Raw genomic sequence first — 16,529 nt, 5'->3', positions numbered from 1 at the left:
ACATCCGCGATCTGTACATCTGACAAAGAGTTCCTGTCCAGAACATTACATGATTCCTAGTAACCAACAGGAAAGACGCAGACAGCAGACACAGGACCACAGGCAGACACTTCCAGAAAAGAACACCTAAGTGGCCAATCTCCCTAGCAAAGGGGGCTCAATCTCATTGGTCATCACACAAGTGCAAAATTAAACCACGGTGAATGACCACTACACCCAGAAAGGCAAGGAAGAAAACACCAAGATTTAGCTAGGATGTGGGGCTCTCATCCACGCTGGAGAGAGTGTAATTTTACGCAAGGGCCTGGCAGCATCTACTAAGGCTGAGTACACGCACACCCAGGACCCGGCAATTCCACTATCAGACAGATACACCTCCCCAAACTGCTACTGCTCCCTGGCGGACATGTGCACGTGCAGCATTCCCAGCTGCAAACAGCCAAGTGCCCATCAGTCACGCAGTACAGGAGGAAGCTGCATGATATTCACACAGAGGCAGCTGGGACGCTGCCGCGTGGGCAAGAAGACACTGTGGGTACTGCCTTGCCCGGGGTCCACATAGGCAGCTAACCAGCTTTCCCCCAGCTCTTCCCCAAGGGCCCCTCTCCTGTCCGCTTTGGAGGCAGCGCTGGGCACAGGAAGCTCTGAGGCCTCATGTGGACAGTGACAGCAGCTCCAGCCACCGGGCAGCCCCTCTGACCTTACAGCCCAGCCAAGATCTCTAGGGCTTAGAGAAGCCTTGCCCAGTGGGCACCTTGAGCTCCCTGGATGTCTGTGTCCCTCAAAACATGCCTGGTTCCTGACTTTGCTGAGGAGGAAGTGCTGGGGGCCCCTGGTGTGGTGCTGGGGAGGGGATGCATCCCGTCTTCTGTGGTGACACTAGCCCTTCTCAAGCAAGCCCCTCCCTGGCCCTCAGGCAGGGTCCGTGATGCTCTGCAGTGGAGTCTCCCACGCCATGTGACCAGCTCCACCTGGTCCCAAGGGAACTCCCAGTGTTGTCTGCATCATGGGGCTGTGTGTCCCACCTTGCACCCTGCCTCAGTTTACCTGCAGTCCCTCTCCAGCTCCTTGGATTCATCTGTGCAGTAGAAAAACTTCCCTTTGAAGAGCTGCACCGCAATGACGGCAAATATGAACATGAAGAGCATGTAGACAATCAAGATGTTGAGGACATTCTTCAGGGAGTTCACCACACAGTCAAACACAGCCTGCAGGAGGAGGGGCGGAGCCATGATGAGGGGGTGGAGCCAAGGTGGGAGGGCATGGCCATAAGGGAATGGGTGGGGCCATGAGGAAAGGGGTGGAGCCATGGTGGGAGGGTGGGGCCATGAGGGGGAGGGTGGGGCCATGAGGAAAGGGGTGGGGCCATGGTGGGAGGGTAGGGCCATGAGGGGGAGGGTGGTGCCATGATGAGGGGGTGGAGCCAAGGTGGGAGGGCATGGCCATAAGGGAATGGGTGGGGCCATGAGGAAAGGGGTGGGGCCATGGTGGGAGGGTGGTGCCATGATGAGAGGGGTGGAGCCATGAGGAAAGGGGTGGAGCCATGGTGGGAGGGTGGGGCCATAAGGGAATGGGTGGGGCCATAAGGGAATGGGTGGGGCCATGAGGAAAGGGGTGGGGCCATGGTGGGAGGGTGGGGCCATGATGAGAGGGGTGGAGCCATGACAAGAGGTGGAGCCACAGGGAGGGGCTGGAAGCAGGAAAGGATGTGAAGGGAGCCAGGAGAGAGGACCAGGAAGGGCACCTACAGGATGGAAACCTGAGGACCACTGAGGCTCAGGTGGCCCCCAGGCATTCCAGGGCCCTGCAAGGCCCTCAGGCCCCTGACCACAGAGAGGCTCCACCGCCAGCTTCCTTGACACACAAGACTGGTGCTGTGTCTCTTGTGAGGGGAGGCATCTTGGCCCGGATGGAGGGGCAGGAGGTGCTAGAGGCAGCGGCTGGATGCCTAGGAGGGCCGACCTTACAGGTCAGAGTTCAGCCACAGAAACAGGAATGACCAGGAGCCCAGGCCCAGCTGCACCAGGAGGTGCTGGGCCTGTGCAGAGAGGATGCAGCCAGGCTCCGCCCTGCACTTGCACCCTGCCCATCAGGGAAGCAATTTGGGCAAACTGAGGATAAAGCAGTAGGCTCCAGGACAGGGACACATGTGCTCCATGGCCCGAGGCTGCCCTGTCATCAGCCATCACCACCTGAGGCCTTCTCCTGGGTCCTTCCCGACCTGGAAGCTCAGCATTCCCTGTACACACAATGCTGCTCTCAGAGCTGGGAAGACACCTCACAGGCTGCTCTGATCTAGCTGTGACGGGAAGGTGGGGCCACAACCGTCTCCCACAAAGCAGCCTGGCACACTGTGGATGACCACTGCACAGCGCCACTTGGTGCCAGGGTAGGTGCCACTCCTCCCTGGACCCAGTGGGCCTCCGACGCCTTCCCCAGCTGCCTGCCAGCCCACTCCTTCACATACAGGTTCTAAGCAAACTTTCTTCTCTAAGTCCCACATTGCCTCAGGTCTCAATGGCTTGAATTTCCAGTAAAAGAATCTACTGTATAAAGGTTTGGGAGATTAAGTGAGCTGAAGCACATGAAGCAATTCGCACAGGGCCTAGCACAAGCTCACGATTACTAGGTTTCAGCGTGGCCCTATGAGTTTGGGTTTATTCTCTGTCTTTATGCAGAAGCTCAGCCCGTGCCTGTCCCCCTCTCAGCAGCCAATGTCCCAAGTCCCTGACCTCCAGCATCTCCCTCCACCACCCTGCACCTGTCCCGGCAGCCTTTCCCGCACTGCACTGCAGCTGCTGAAGAAAAACGCTGTGCCGCCTGGTCCTGCTGGGCTAAGGAGGAGGATTCTCACAGGAGGCTGCTGGGAACAAGGTCTACTTGGGTAATGGGGGTTTACAGCTGAGTGAGCCCAACCCCCTCACACAGGGGTGTGATGTGAACACACACACACTCACGCACTACATGCACACACACACACACACGCACACGCACGCACACACACATGCACACACAGCACATCCCTCAAGCCCCAACTCCAGGCTCCAACCTTGAGCTTGGGCAGCCGTTTGATGGTCTTGAGGGGCCGCAGGACACGAAGGACTCTCAGAGACTTGATGGTATTGATGTCTTTCCCTTTGGATCCTCTAGAAGGGAGAAGCCACAGATGCAGACAGGTAGGAGGCATGGGTGTGCCCAGCTCCCACGTGGCCCCCCAGGGTCTGGGTCCTGCTCCCCTGTGCATTTTGTCTCAGACTCCAGGGTGGAGGACCCAGGAGCAGAGAGGCCTTGCCCTGCAGGTGCCACAGGCCACCATGACTCTTCCCAGGGGCTGCCTGGCCCGGGCCTCATCTAAGGACAGGAGCTGGGGCTAGGGCAGCAGCATCTGGTGCACAAAGAGAAGAACCATCACCCCAACACCCATCCCACCCCAGCTTCCACGATTAAGAGGACAGAAGGGACTCGCACAAGGACTGCAGACCCAGAAGTGGGAGCCCACAAGCACGTTTCTAGGGAGAGAATCTTCTGGAAGGGCTTTTTTCCTTGCTTTTCGGGCTGGCTAGAGAGAGGTAAAGGGGACCTGTCTGGCCTCTGCCCTACAGATCTCCTCAGCCGTCCTAAGATTCCTCCCAATGACGTGAAACTGATAGCAGGAAGACAGAAGAGAGGAAGGAGAGTAAGAAAGAGAAAAAGTTGGACGAATACAGAGGCAATGCAAGAGGCAGGAACTAAGACAAACAAGGGGAGAGGGAGGGAAGGAGGGAGGGAGGGAGGGAGGGAAGGAGGGATGGAGGGAGGGAGGAGGGAGGAAGGAGGGAGGGAGGGAGGGAGGGAGGAAGGAGGGAGGGAGGGAGGGGAGGAGGGAGGGAGGAAGGAGGGAGGGAGGGGAGGAGGGAGGGAGGGAGGAAGGAGGGAGGGAAGGAGGGAGGGAGGGAGGAATGAGGGAGGGAGGAATGAGGGAGGGAAGGAGGGAGGGAGGGAGGAAGGAGGGAGGAGGGAGGAAGGAGGGAGGGAAGGAGGGAGGGAGGGAGGAAGGAGGGAGGGAGGGAGGAAGGAGGGAGGGAGGGAGGAAGGAGGGAGGGAGGGAGGGAAGGAGGGAGGGAGGGAGGGAGGGAGGAGGGAGGGAAGGAGGGAGGGAGGGAGGAAGGAGGGAGGGAAGGAGGGAGGGAGGAGGGAGGAAGAAGGGAGGGAAGGAGGGAGGGAGGAAGGAGGGAGGGAGGGAGGGAGGGAGGAAGGAGGGAGGGAGGGAGGAAGGAGGGAGGGAAGGAGGGAGGAAGGAGGGAGGGAAGGAGGGAGGGAGGGAGGAGGGAGGGAGGGAGGGAGGGAAGGAGGGAGGAGGGAGGGAAGGAGGGAGGGAAGGAGGGAGGAGGGAGGAAGGAGGGAGGGAAGGAGGGAGGGAGGGAGGAGGGAGGGAGGGAGGGAGGGAAGGAGGGAAGGAGGGAGGAGGGAGGGAAGGAGGGAGGGAAGGAGGGAGGAGGGAGGAAGGAGGGAGGGAAGGAGGGAGGGAGGGAGGAGGGAGGGAGGAGGGAGGAAGGAGGGAGGGAAGGAGGGAGGGAGGGAGGAAGGAGGGAGGGAGGGAGGAGGGAAGGAGGGAGGAGGGAGGAAGGAGGGAGGGGAGGAGGGAGGGAGGGAGGAGGGAGGGAGGGAGGGAGGGAGGAGGGAGGGAAGGAGGGAGGGAAGGAGGGAGGGAGGGAGGAAGGAGGGAGGGAAGGAGGGAGGGAGGGAGGAAGGAGGGAGGGAAGGAGGGAGGGAGGGAGGAAGGAGGGAGGGAAGGAGGGAGGGAAGGAGGGAGGGAGGGAGGGAGGGAGGGAGGGAGGAGGGAGGAAGGAGGGAGGGAAGGAGGGAGGGAGGGAGGAAGGAGGGAGGGAAGGAGGGAGGGAGGGAAGGAGGGAGGCAGGGAGGAGGGAGGAAGGAGGGAGGGAGGAAGGAGGGAGGGAGAAAGAGCCACAGAGACAGACATATCAACGCGACCCAGAAAGCAGCAGACAGGAAAACTCATGCAGCACAGGGATGGCAAGGCAGGAAGTCGGGGAAAGAAAATTCCAGGCACAAAAGCAAGCAGAAGTACAGAACCAGCCAGCCTCGATCAGGGCCCCTCGAAGAAAAAGCCAGGACAGACCCATGTAGCTGCCTCCACCTGTCAGGGATGCAGGAATTAGCACATTCTGGGGAGTGGGCCTCCCATGACCCTACTGAGGCCGGGCCAGCGGTGTCTAGGAGAGATTTCCTCCTAAGGCAGCCCCCGTTCTCAGAAGCAAAGCCACTCTACTTGGCGGGAGGCGAGGGTGGGAGCTGAGGACTCAGGGCTGAATGGGATTCACTCACACATGGAGCCCTTCCCCACCCTGCTCAGAGGCCACGTCCCACCACGTTCCCTGGGGAAGGCCTGCTTGTAGGGGCAGCCCTGCCCCCTATGCTCTTCCTGGGGCTCCAGCAACACTTGGGGCTGAGCAGGGAGAGTGAACTACACGGCTCGGGCACCCTGGTCCCCTTCTTCTCCCCTGACCGTAGGCTACACTCCAGAATCAGATCAAACTCCCCCTGAAACGCTTCCAGGTGGGAAGAACCCAGCCTCCTGTCTCCATCACCCCAGTGCTCCCGACACCCACTCTCAAACCAGCTTCTCCTCCAGCTGAGGGAAGAGGGGACAGGAGCAGGAGGGAGGGGATACTGTTTTGTCACCCAGTAAATGAGGCTTTCTGGGGGAGTGTCCATCTGGGGCCTGCTCCTTTTCTCCTGCTCTGAAGCCGCCTGGATAGGCCCAACCCCTTCCCCTCCTCCTGACTGGGGGACCCCTGGCTGCAGTGTTCCCACTCCCAAGGCCTATGCTGATGCTTTGGCAAAGCTCTCATTCCTTTATCACAGAAAGAGGAGACAGTGGGAATTGCAGGGGGCTGGAGTGGAGAGGAAAGAGGAAAGAACGCCGCTCTTCCAGAGAGGAGCTGCACCGGGAGCGCCTCGCAATGTCCCCGGTCCTCCGGCTGTGGCCACAGGTGGCAGTTCCCTCCCGGAGCCCTTGCTGCCCTCCAGGCCAAAGGCCCCAGCCTCCAGCCCTCACTGGTGACAGCCTGCTCACCAGGAAGCTCCTCACCAAGGGCTGACTATGCCCAGCTCCAGCCCAGCTCCCCACCCCGCTCCCGAGGCATGGCAGGAACCCCTGGCCGGGGACTTGGCTCCCGGCAGCATGCAGCCCTGATGGGGTGAAGGTGGATGAGCGGGGGGTGAGGCTGGAGATGAAATGACCCAAGAGGGGCTGCTGGAATGCTGTGATGTCAGGGGCAGCGTGTGGGGGAGAGAAGGCATTACCCCACGAAGCTCCTGCCGAGTCCAGCAAGAGGAAGACAAAGAGAACAGAGTCAGTGGCGCCAGGAGCAGCCCTCCCAGCCGCTCAGAGAGATGTGGACCCTCCCTCATGTCTGTCGTCCACTAGGGGTCTTCCTTGTCTCTGGATCTCACCCCACAACTCCCTGCCGTATTCCCATCCCAAGCTGTAGCTGAGCCCCCGACGACGCCCTCTATGCAGTATCTGAGGAAGCCAACTCCATTTCCAGCCACAGCAGGGCCAAGTACCACTGGCTCGGGAGTCAGAGGAGACGTCTAACGCCCCAAAAGGGGAAGGTGACCACCAGTTCTGCCTTGGGCGAAAGCACCAGAGGTCTCCCTGGGTCAGGAGCAGACTTGCCTCAGAGCAGGTCAAGGTGAAGTTGCCTCCAAGGACCCTGGGAGGCAAACGCTGGGCACACCAGAAGCTGTGCCGCCCGGTCCCAGAGCCACCGGCCACACCAGGGCCTCCCAGCCCCACATAGCCCCCACCCCTCCAGGCAGGCGGGGATGGTCCCAGGGCCACAGGCCACGCCAGGGCCCTACCTAGTTTGAGAGCCACAGACAGACCTCAGGCCCTCCTAACCCCACGCAGCCCCGCCCCAAGCAGGCAGGGACAGTCCCACATGGACAGCAACAGAGCCACAGGCAGCCCAGGGAGGCCCACAGGAGGGCCTCTTCCTTATTCCCTCACCCTCATGCCCATTGTGATTCTGGGGGCTCTCCCTAGCCAGAGCAGAGCAAACGTTACTTACGAGAAAGCAAACGCCACCAGGGCGCCACTGACCACAATGAAGTCCAGAATGTTCCACAAGTCCCGGAAATAGGCCCCAGGGTGAAGCAGCAGTCCCAAGTCGATCATCTAGGAGGGAGAAACACACTTTAGGTATGTGATAGTCCAGAAAAGACAGGCAGAGGCCAGGCGCGGAGGCTCATGCCTGTAATCCCAGCACTTGGGGAGGCTGAGGCAGGCAGATTGCTTGAGCCCGGGAGTTGGAGACCAGCCGGGGCAACATGGTGAAATCCTGTCTCTTTAAGAAAAAAAATAAAACATGGCCAGACATGGTGGCTTATGCCTGAAATCCCAGCACTTTGGGAGGCTGAGGCGGGTAGATCACCTGAGCTCAGGAGTTCAAGACCAGCCTGGACAACAAGGTGAAACCCCATCTCTACTAAACATACAAAAATTAGCCGGGTGTGGTGCTGCACACCTGTAATCCCAGTTACTTGAGAGGCTGAGGCATGAGAATTGCTTGAACCCAGGACGCAGAGACTGCAGTGAGCTGAGATCACACCACCATACTCCAGCCTGGATGACAGAGTGAGACCCTGTCTCAAAAAACCAAACCAAAACAAACCTAGAAAGACAGGCAGAGCTACAGGGCTTGGCTCCAGAGTCATGGGGGAGGAATATAGCTCTAGGTCCCCGTGGAAGGCTCAGTGTGGCTGAGTGCACACGTTATGTGCACACCTGTGACATCAGTGCACCTTAGAGACACCTTTACATGCCCTGTCAGAGTAGGGAGACACGGCCCAGGTCACACCCCGAAGGGCCTCAGTGGGCCTTTGGACCTCAATGCCATGGACCCAAATATCCCTACATGGCTTGTGACTGGCTGAGATCCTGCCTGGGCTCCTAAATTCCCTGCAGCCTGAATGAGACTGAGGTCTCCGTCTCCACCTGCTCCTCCATCACTGGGCTGTAGGCACACATGGCCCCAGGGAGCTCAGAGCTCGCCCAGATCCCCTGCAGGCAAGCTCAGAGCAGCAGGACTGCAGTTATGCAGACCTTCACTCACATCCTGGCTCTGTCACTCCTGCTGCTGCAATTCTAGGCCGGTAACATACCCTCGCTAAGGGTCAGCTCTCTCATCTGTAAAATGGGGATGATGACGCACACCCTACAGAATTTTGCAAGAGTGAAATAGCAGAGGTAACGTGTTCATGCATCTGCTGTCAGTGCTCCATATGCACACGCTGTCCTGTGTGCACGCATGTGGGCACACACATACCCTAAGCTGCACGGAAGTCATGGATGTGCAGGTGTGTGCACACTCAACCACACTGAAGGCACACCTGCATAAACACACAAGGGCCACACTAGTCAGACAGTGATATGGGGGACCTCGTGTCAACACTTAGAGGCAGAGAGTGAAGGACTCAGAATCTATCATAAGACAAATGCCCTCCTACATTCAAGTCTTCAACACCCACTTCCAACAATCTTCCAACACTCTCTCTCTCCCAGGTCTCCTCCTCCCCCAGCCAATGCCACGCAGCCCTCCTCCTTTACTGTCCTAAGAAGGAGGGCCTCCGCCCACATGTGCACATTGGAGAGAGACTGTAGCTCATGTGTTCAAGAAACCAGGGCAAGCGGAGGCCCAGGCACGACGCTGGGGAGCACTCCCAGTGGGGGATGTAATTTCCTCAGTGAACGACAAAGCCTCTTTGTGTGCACATGTTCACACGCTGAGCACACACCCAGTACACACACACCTACCATATGTCTTAAGAGTTTATAGAAATTGTGGTTCAACCACTGCCCTGGTCCCATCTCAATCATGAGGGAGGGAGAGCAAAACACTGGGGTCACAAGGGGCAGCCATATATCTCACCTTTATCACCATCTCAAAGGTAAAGACACCAGTGAAAATGTAATCCAGGTATTTCAGAGCCTGAAACCAAAAGGAAGGTTATTCTCAAAGGCTGGGCTGAAACCTGAGCCAGGGTGCCCCCAGTGGCTCCGAGTTTTTCCTCCATGCCTCTAAGCAGTCAGCCAGGGAGCCAGGAAGCCTGTGGAAAACGGTTCTGGGAGGGGGGTCTCTGACAAGCACCGTCTGGGAACAGGCCCCCTCTGCCGCACCCTGTCTTCCTGTCTCCAGACCTTTGTTCCTGCACTCCCAGGCACACAGACAGAGGAAGGAGGGGTGTCCCGTGAGAAGACAGGACCCCAGACCCACCCCAGCCCCTTGGTCCCCTGAGAAGGCACCCAGCTCCCCCGCCACAGCCTGGCAGGGACCCGGCCATCCAGGCCACTCACATTGTTCCTGGGCGAGTCTGTGCGCACTGGGTCCTCAGCAGCCAGAGCGATGCTGCTCAAGGCGATGACCACGAGAATGACCATCTCGAAGTACCTCATGGTCACGATGTAGTGGCAGAAGCGGCGGAGCCTGTGAGGGAACGCACGGATCACCACAAGGCCCTCTAGCCGAGTGCGCCAGCCCCTTGCCACAGGGCAGGCTCAGCCCATCCCGCAGAAAGGGCTCTGGGCTGCCTCAGGAAGCTGTGGCCCCAGAGCTTTGCTTTGCTAATGGTCCCTGTGGTTGGTGGTGGCAGCCAGGTGACGGACAGTGGCTGAGATTCCTGAGAGGGCCTCCCGGGACAAGGGGTGCGGAAGGCTGCAGAACCTCATGGCAGGGGTCAACAAACCAAAGCTCACAGGCCAGATGGGGTGACCTGTTTGTGTGAATAAAATTTCACTGGAGTACAGCTACATCCATTCACTACCAACTGTCCATGCAGCCAACAGCAGTCCAAAGCCAACAGCATCAACTACCCAGCCCTTTCATAGAAGAAGTCAGCTGTGGGCAGCAGGGAGAGAGTTGCTCAGAGAGGAAGAATTTCAGCGTCAATATTCTCATGGAGAGCAGGCCTCTCTTGCCCTAGGAAAGTTCTCTAGGGCCTGTGCGGGGTGTGTGCCCTATCCAGGCTCCCAGGGTGCATGTGAACACACTCCACGTGAACACGCTGCACAGGAACACACTCCACACACTGCCACATGCTCGCCTTTTGCTCCAGTCCCATTTGCCTGACTCGCTTGTTCAACATTACTGAGCACCTACCCTGCCAGGCATGTGCTGGACACTGGGGGACACAGGGGTGACCAGAACAGGCCTGATGAAGCTCCATTCAGCAGTCAAAATACCAGGAAGCAGCGAGGAAATCAACAAGCAGGGGCCTCCCTGCTACTGGCAGAGCCACAACGTGAGACTGCACAGTAACCAGGAGGCTGGGAAGCCCATCTACGGGTGGGGGACGAGAAGAGGCAGCCGTGGACGGAGCAGGTGGGGCAGACGGCCCCCGTCACGAGGGCTGTGCTCTGGAGGTGCCTCCTCTGCCTCGCAAGCATGTCCACCGCCCCCAGCCCCTCTAAGCTCTTCCTCTTACCCAAACCTACGAACCCCCAAGGGCCATCCATCTTAAGCGGCTGCCCACATCTCCCTCTTCCTTGAAGGGAACTCAGCCATCTAGCTCATGCCCCTGTGTCCACAGAGCTGTTCATCCCTGGCCCACCGCCAGCCTGCTGCTGCCTCAGCCCTTGCCACTTCCCCTCCTCAAAAGGGCTGCCTTTCCTTCTAATTCAGCCGTCATCCACTCCAACTTGTGTCTGGGTTTCTGGCGCTCAGCTCTACCCCCAGCTCAGATCCTAAGTCCACCTGGCCATGAGACATCCCCAGCCGCCCCAGGCTTTGCAAGGTCTGCGGGCGGGACCCCAGCAGCACCGCTGGTCTTGGTGAACGCAGTGCCTTCCACAACTGTCAGGCAGAAACTGGGTTTCAGTCAGACATCCTCGATGTCTCCTTCCCCTTCCACATCTAATTTATCACCAAATTCTGTAGATTCTGCCTCTAAAATTCCTCCGCACGCACCTGACTTCCAAACATCAACACTATGAGTACCCTGGTCAAACCACCACTCTCTCTCCCTGAAACCCTTACCATCTACTCAGTGGCCTCCATCTGCAGTCTCCCCATAAAAGGGCCCTGCTGGGCTGCAATCCGAGTGCCCCCACTGTGCACACATCCCACACTTCTCAGTGTGCTCCGGGATGGTGCAACCCCCCAACCCCGCAGCAGAACACCCAGCCAGCCCTGCCTACCCTTTTGTGTTCTGACCCAGTTCTGTCCTTGGCTGTGTGCCAACTGCTGGCTTCTACTTCTGGGCTACTGTGAACGTTCCGCTAGTTCCTCCCCTCTCCCCTCTTCACCTTAACTCTTACTCATCCTTCAGGTTTCAACCAAGATGTCACTTCCACCAGAAAACCTCCCTGGCCTTCTCTCACCTGCTCCCAGAATGCCAGTGCCTTCCTGTGTTTCCATTTCCATACCAGGTTACCACCCCTCACTGCCACTGCACTGTCAGTCCTGACACGGCAGGATCCATGTCTGTCTCCATTACCGCTTTACTCCTAACCGCAGCATAGCAGGGTGAGCTCCCAAGACATGTGTGTTGGATAAAAGAATGATGGGGGGAGGAGGCAGGGAGAGGGGGTAACGCAGGGCTTGGTGGAAAGATGGTTGGGTGGTGAAAGAAGAAGAAGGGGATGGACAGATCAGTAACGAACAGGGGTACGTCCACGCGGCCTTGCTGCCCTCTGCCCTCCCGTCCACCTGCCCAGCCCCTGCTCTGGCCGGGCAAGCTCTTGTGTGGTTCCACCCGTCTGCCTCTCCCTCTGCCTCCTCCTCCTCAAGCTCTGCTCCAGTCTCACCCCGGAAGCCCCATCTGACCTTCTCATCTAAGTTTTAGCACCCAACGGTCCGCATCTCCACGCCTTGCTTTGTGTTTCCTCTCAGTACTTAACACTATCTGCATCTTATGTCTTTTACTTATTTGTCGTGTCTGTTGTCTGTCTCTCCCACCAGCACACAGGCTTAGCAAGGACAGGGGTTCTCACCTGTTTTGTTCATTCCTAGCTATTCCCAGGACCTAGAGTGCTGTCTGCCACATAAACACTGGCTGGACTAATGGAAGCCCTGGACTGAAGAGTGGATGATGAATGCATGAAAAGCACAGGCGCGGACACACGGATAGACATGCAAATAAACACAGTGCACACACGCAGGCAACACAGGTGCCAGGTGTGATGGGAAGGCAGATGGATGGAAGTGTGTTTGCGACACAGGGCAGACGGGGTCCCTGTGTGCAGAGACACACGCACACCACAGAGGAGGTGAGGAGCCCGGGCCTGGAGCTCACCCCAGCTCCACTGAGGCTGCCTCCTGTGCCCGTGTCCTCTTCTGCAGAATGAGGTCACACGGGCATGTGCCTCTGGGGTCTGCTGTGGGACTTAGAGCCGTTTCTCTACATAAGTGCGCAGAATCAGTGCATGCTGGCTACTGAGATCCCACAGGCCATGATGCATAGGTGAGTGGGCGGCCACACACACCAGCAGGCAAGGAGACTCACAGGTTGGTGGGGCTTAAACAGAACATGGAGCTGTACGGGACGATGGGCCGGGGGCCGCTCCTCATCACGTCATCCGCTTCCACCTCCTTCTTCCCCTCTGCTTGGCTTTCCAGGTCCACGTTACCACCTACAAGGACACAGGGCCCCCGAGTAAGGGGTGTGGTGCACGCAAAGCCCACATCGCGTGGCTCTCTCCCAGCTCCCATGCCCCCGGCACTTGCATCAGGTCCTCACAGGCCCACCAGGGATGGGCATGCAGCTAAGAACAGTGCTTCACACACATGACCGTGGTGCATGACAGCCAGGACCACCATCTGCCGCAGAGACGCTAACGGACCCTTCCTCACCTCTTGCTGCACCAAGGTTGGCAACAACACCGAGCCCAGCACCCGTGGCTGTGGACCCGTCTGCCGCGCTGAGGGGTCTCGATGCACTGAGAAGCCCAGAGCCTGGTGAGACCTTCCCACTGCCTCTGCTGGGACCTTGAACCCGCAGCACAGGGAGGAGCAGGGGCCAACCCCTGACCCGCAAACCCACAGAGGCTCCCTGTACCTCGCTGTCCAGTTTCCCTTGACCTGGGATTTTCTTCCTCAAGATCCCAGGAGAGGGTCCTGTGAGGCCATGGAGCTTGGAAAGACGCCCTTCCCAGGGGGACCCAGCCTCTGCTCAGGCCCTGCTCCCTCGCCAGCCCCCCCCACTCGTCGCCTCCTTCCCCCAGGGCCCATCCTCTGCCACTCAGCACCCCACCACACCCCCCAGCTGTGCTCCCACAAATCAAACTCCCCAGGGCTAACATGGCCGCCACCTTGTTGTTTTTTTTAGGTAAATTTTGTTGTCCCTGCCCAGTGTTTTTCTCACAATAATTCTTCATTTTCAACTATCCTATTGTATATTTCAATTCTTATAGATGACAGAGCTCTTGAGACCTCAGGGACACCAAGGAAGACGTGCAGTGACTTGGAGCCACCTCCCACTGCTGCAACTCATTTTGAATTCTTTAAAGAAACATAAAAGCAAATAGGATTTTAAAGAGCAACAAAGTGAAGGTGCTAATCCCCAGAGCCCGCTGTGGAGCCCTTGACTGCTGGCCACTTCGAAGTCCTGCAGAGAAAGGCTGTGCCAGAGAAAAAAAGCTTCGAGGTGAGCATGAAAACAGCCAAAGCCACAGCAGTGGGGTCTATACCACCGAGGATGCTGGCTCCAGAGCCAAGATAACCGGCCCCCACCCATGAGCACAAGCAGTTTAAAGCGACCACTTTTGAAATGGGCACCATCAAACTTCCCTGTTGAAAATGAAAATTATGTAATCCGAGAAAGCAATCTGGCAAAACTTACTTGAAGCCCTAAAAAATTCTATTAATTTATTAGACATTACCTACTAAGGAAATGAAGCATGCCCACAAAAATATGTATTGCCAAAAGTTTTTGTTGCAAGTTTTTTTTTTTGTTTTTTGTTTTTTGTTTTTAAATTTGAGACAGGAGACAGAGTTTTGCTCTTGTTGCCCAGGCTGAAGTACAGTGGTACCATCCTGCAACCTCTGCCTCCCAGGTTGGTTCAAGTGATTCTCCTGCCTCAGCATCCCGAGTAGCTGGGATTACAAGCGTGCGCCACCACACCTGGCTGATTTTTGTATTTTTAGTACAGACAGGCTTTCACCATGTTGGCCAGGCTGGTCTCAAACTTCTGACCTCAAGTGATCCGCCCTTCTTGGCCTCCCAAAGTGCTGGGCTTAAAGGCGTGTGTTGTAAGTTCTTTTACAATAACAAAAATTATAAAATGCACAACCATAAACTGACTAAGTAAAATATGCAATATTTGTAAGAAGCACCATACTATGGATATTAAACATGCCACAGCTGTGTGTGGTGGCTCATGCCTGTAATCCCAGCACGTTGGGAGGCCAAGGTGGGAGGGATCCCTTGAGTCCAGGAGTCTCAAGCAACGAGACCATCCTGGGCAAGATGGCGACAGACCCTGTTTCTACAAAAAAATTTAAAAATTAAAAAATTAGGGTGTGTTGGCGCGTGCATACAGTTCCAGCGACTCCAGAGGCTGAAGCAGGAGGATCACTTGAGGTCAGGAGTTCAAGGTTACAGTGAGCTACAATGGCACCACTGTACTCCAGTCTGGGTGACAGAATGAGATTCCATCTCTAAAATAAATGAATAATTAATTAACTTAAGTAAACTGGGAAAAAAGAATCAGTCTGGATTCAATGAAGACTTTTGCTGCTCAAAATAAATAGGACAAAGATGCCAGAGCTTGGATGGAACTACTTCTCTGAAATAGATTTACTACAACATGGAAAATCATATGAAAGTCATCAATCATAGGAAAAAAATGTCAGTTGAGTCAAAGCAGAAGAAAGAACAGAAAGGATAAAAATGAAAACTGCAACAGACTAAAGTCATTGTTGGAGAAAGGCTATTTTTAAAAAGACTTAACAGTTAAAAAAATTAAATTCCTGAAATAGGAGACAATGAAGCAAAACAGCGAGCTTTGGAGGGGAATACAGAAAGGAAGAGAGCCTTCACTAAGAACAGCCACGTGCCAGACACGGCCCAGGTGCTTTACTCCCCCTGACAGCATGCGACGGCACAGGTTCCCCTTTCCAGATTAAGAAACTGAGGCTGAACTGAGGAACTGCTCCTTCCAGTGCATGGGTAGGAGTCCCAAGCCTTGGGCTCACTTCAAGGTGGGGAAGCTGAATGGGAATCATCCCCAAAGCGGGGCTAAAGTAAGCCCGGACTGGCAGCACCCCAGGCTTCTGGAAACAACAAATGCAAATCCTCTCTGACAAAAACCTTCCTCAGTTGGCCTACAGAGTCCCCACAGGTTAGGGGGAATTTGGAGATAATTTAAGCTATTGTTTCCCAAGATATCTAAAGATATCCCAAGAGAAAGGATTTCTCTCCTATACATCTGAAGAGGTACAAGCTATGTTCCGTCCTTGAGAAAACTGAAAACGTTGTTAATTCATTTTCTGTAGGGCTTAATTATCTCACAAAACCCTAGTTGAGAAAACGAGGATGTGATGTTTAATACTGAGTGTCAACTTGATTGGATTGAAGGATACAAAGTATTGATGCTGGGTGTGTCTGTGAGGGTGTTGCCAAAAGAGATTAACACGAGAGTCAGTGGGCTGCGGAAGGCAGACCCACCCTTCATCTGGTAGGCACCATCTAATCAGCTGCCAGCGAATGTCAACCAGAAAAACGTGAAAAGGAGACGACGGGCCTCACCTCCCAGCCTACATCTTTCTCCCATGCTGGATGCTTCCTGCCCTCGAACATCGGACTCCAAGTTCAGCTTTGAGACTCGGAATGGCTCTCCGTGCTCCTCAGCTTGCAGACAGCCTATTGTGGGACCTTGTGATCGTGTGAGTTAATACTTAATAACCTCCCATACATATATCATATATATGTATATATGATATATAGGAGATACATATATAGAGAGGATATATATCCTATTAGTTCTGTCTCTCTAAGAGAACCCTAATACAAAGGATTAAGATCAGTCATATATGAACTCAAACAGTATGACCAAACACACCATGAAACAAGGTCACCATGACTGAAAGACACAACAGAAACAATGAGTACACTCACACCCCTAAAGACTTCAGATACAGGAATTCTTAGATGAGATACATAAAGTAAGTAAATATAGGCCAGGCGCAGTGGCTCACAACCGTAATCCCAGCAGTTTGGAGGCCAAGGCAGGTGGATCACTTGAGCCCAGGAGTTCAAGACCAGCCTGGGCAACATGGAGAAACTCCATGTCTACAATAAATACAAAAAATTATCTGGGTATGGTGGTGTGCACCTGTGGTCCAACTACTGCAGAGGCTGAGGTGGGAGGATCGCCTGACCCAGGTGATGGCTACACGAAAAGCCCAGATGTCGCCACTATACAATAGATCTAATGTAACAAAACTGCATTTGTCCCCCCAACTCTATAAAAATAAAACAAAATTATTGACAGGTCAATCAAGCAAAATATTAATGAATATAAAGAA

At 55.7% G+C, this 16,529-nt stretch overlaps 1 protein-coding gene and 1 long non-coding RNA gene across 7 annotated transcripts in view; one reads left to right on the top strand and one right to left on the bottom strand.

Annotated features, from left to right (window-relative positions):
* CACNA1B (calcium voltage-gated channel subunit alpha1 B) overlaps positions 1-16,529 on the bottom strand; it is a 248,990-nt gene that overhangs the window by 69,806 nt on the left and 162,655 nt on the right. For all 6 annotated transcript variants that reach the window (XM_054501972.1, XM_054501966.1, XM_054501970.1 and 3 more), the window contains 6 exons: positions 12,508-12,634; positions 9,362-9,491; positions 8,937-8,996; positions 7,077-7,183; positions 3,050-3,146; positions 1,048-1,208 (listed from right to left, as the gene is read on the bottom strand). In XM_054501972.1, the coding sequence (XP_054357947.1) occupies positions 1,048-1,208; positions 3,050-3,146; positions 7,077-7,183; positions 8,937-8,996; positions 9,362-9,491; positions 12,508-12,634 (682 nt within the window). The remainder of the gene's footprint in view (positions 1-1,047; positions 1,209-3,049; positions 3,147-7,076; positions 7,184-8,936; positions 8,997-9,361; positions 9,492-12,507; positions 12,635-16,529) is intronic.
* LOC129044222 (uncharacterized) lies at positions 11,257-15,920 on the top strand. Its single transcript, XR_008504633.1, has 3 exons — positions 11,257-11,528; positions 12,621-12,959; positions 13,415-15,920. It is a non-coding gene; the product is annotated as an uncharacterized LOC129044222 (long non-coding RNA).

This window comes from Pongo pygmaeus, chromosome 13 (genome assembly GCF_028885625.2).
Source record: "Pongo pygmaeus isolate AG05252 chromosome 13, NHGRI_mPonPyg2-v2.0_pri, whole genome shotgun sequence".
Classification (NCBI taxonomy): Eukaryota; Metazoa; Chordata; class Mammalia; order Primates; family Hominidae; genus Pongo; species Pongo pygmaeus.
Note: the sequence above shows the minus strand (reverse complement) of the source record. Positions and strands in the feature narration are given on the sequence as shown.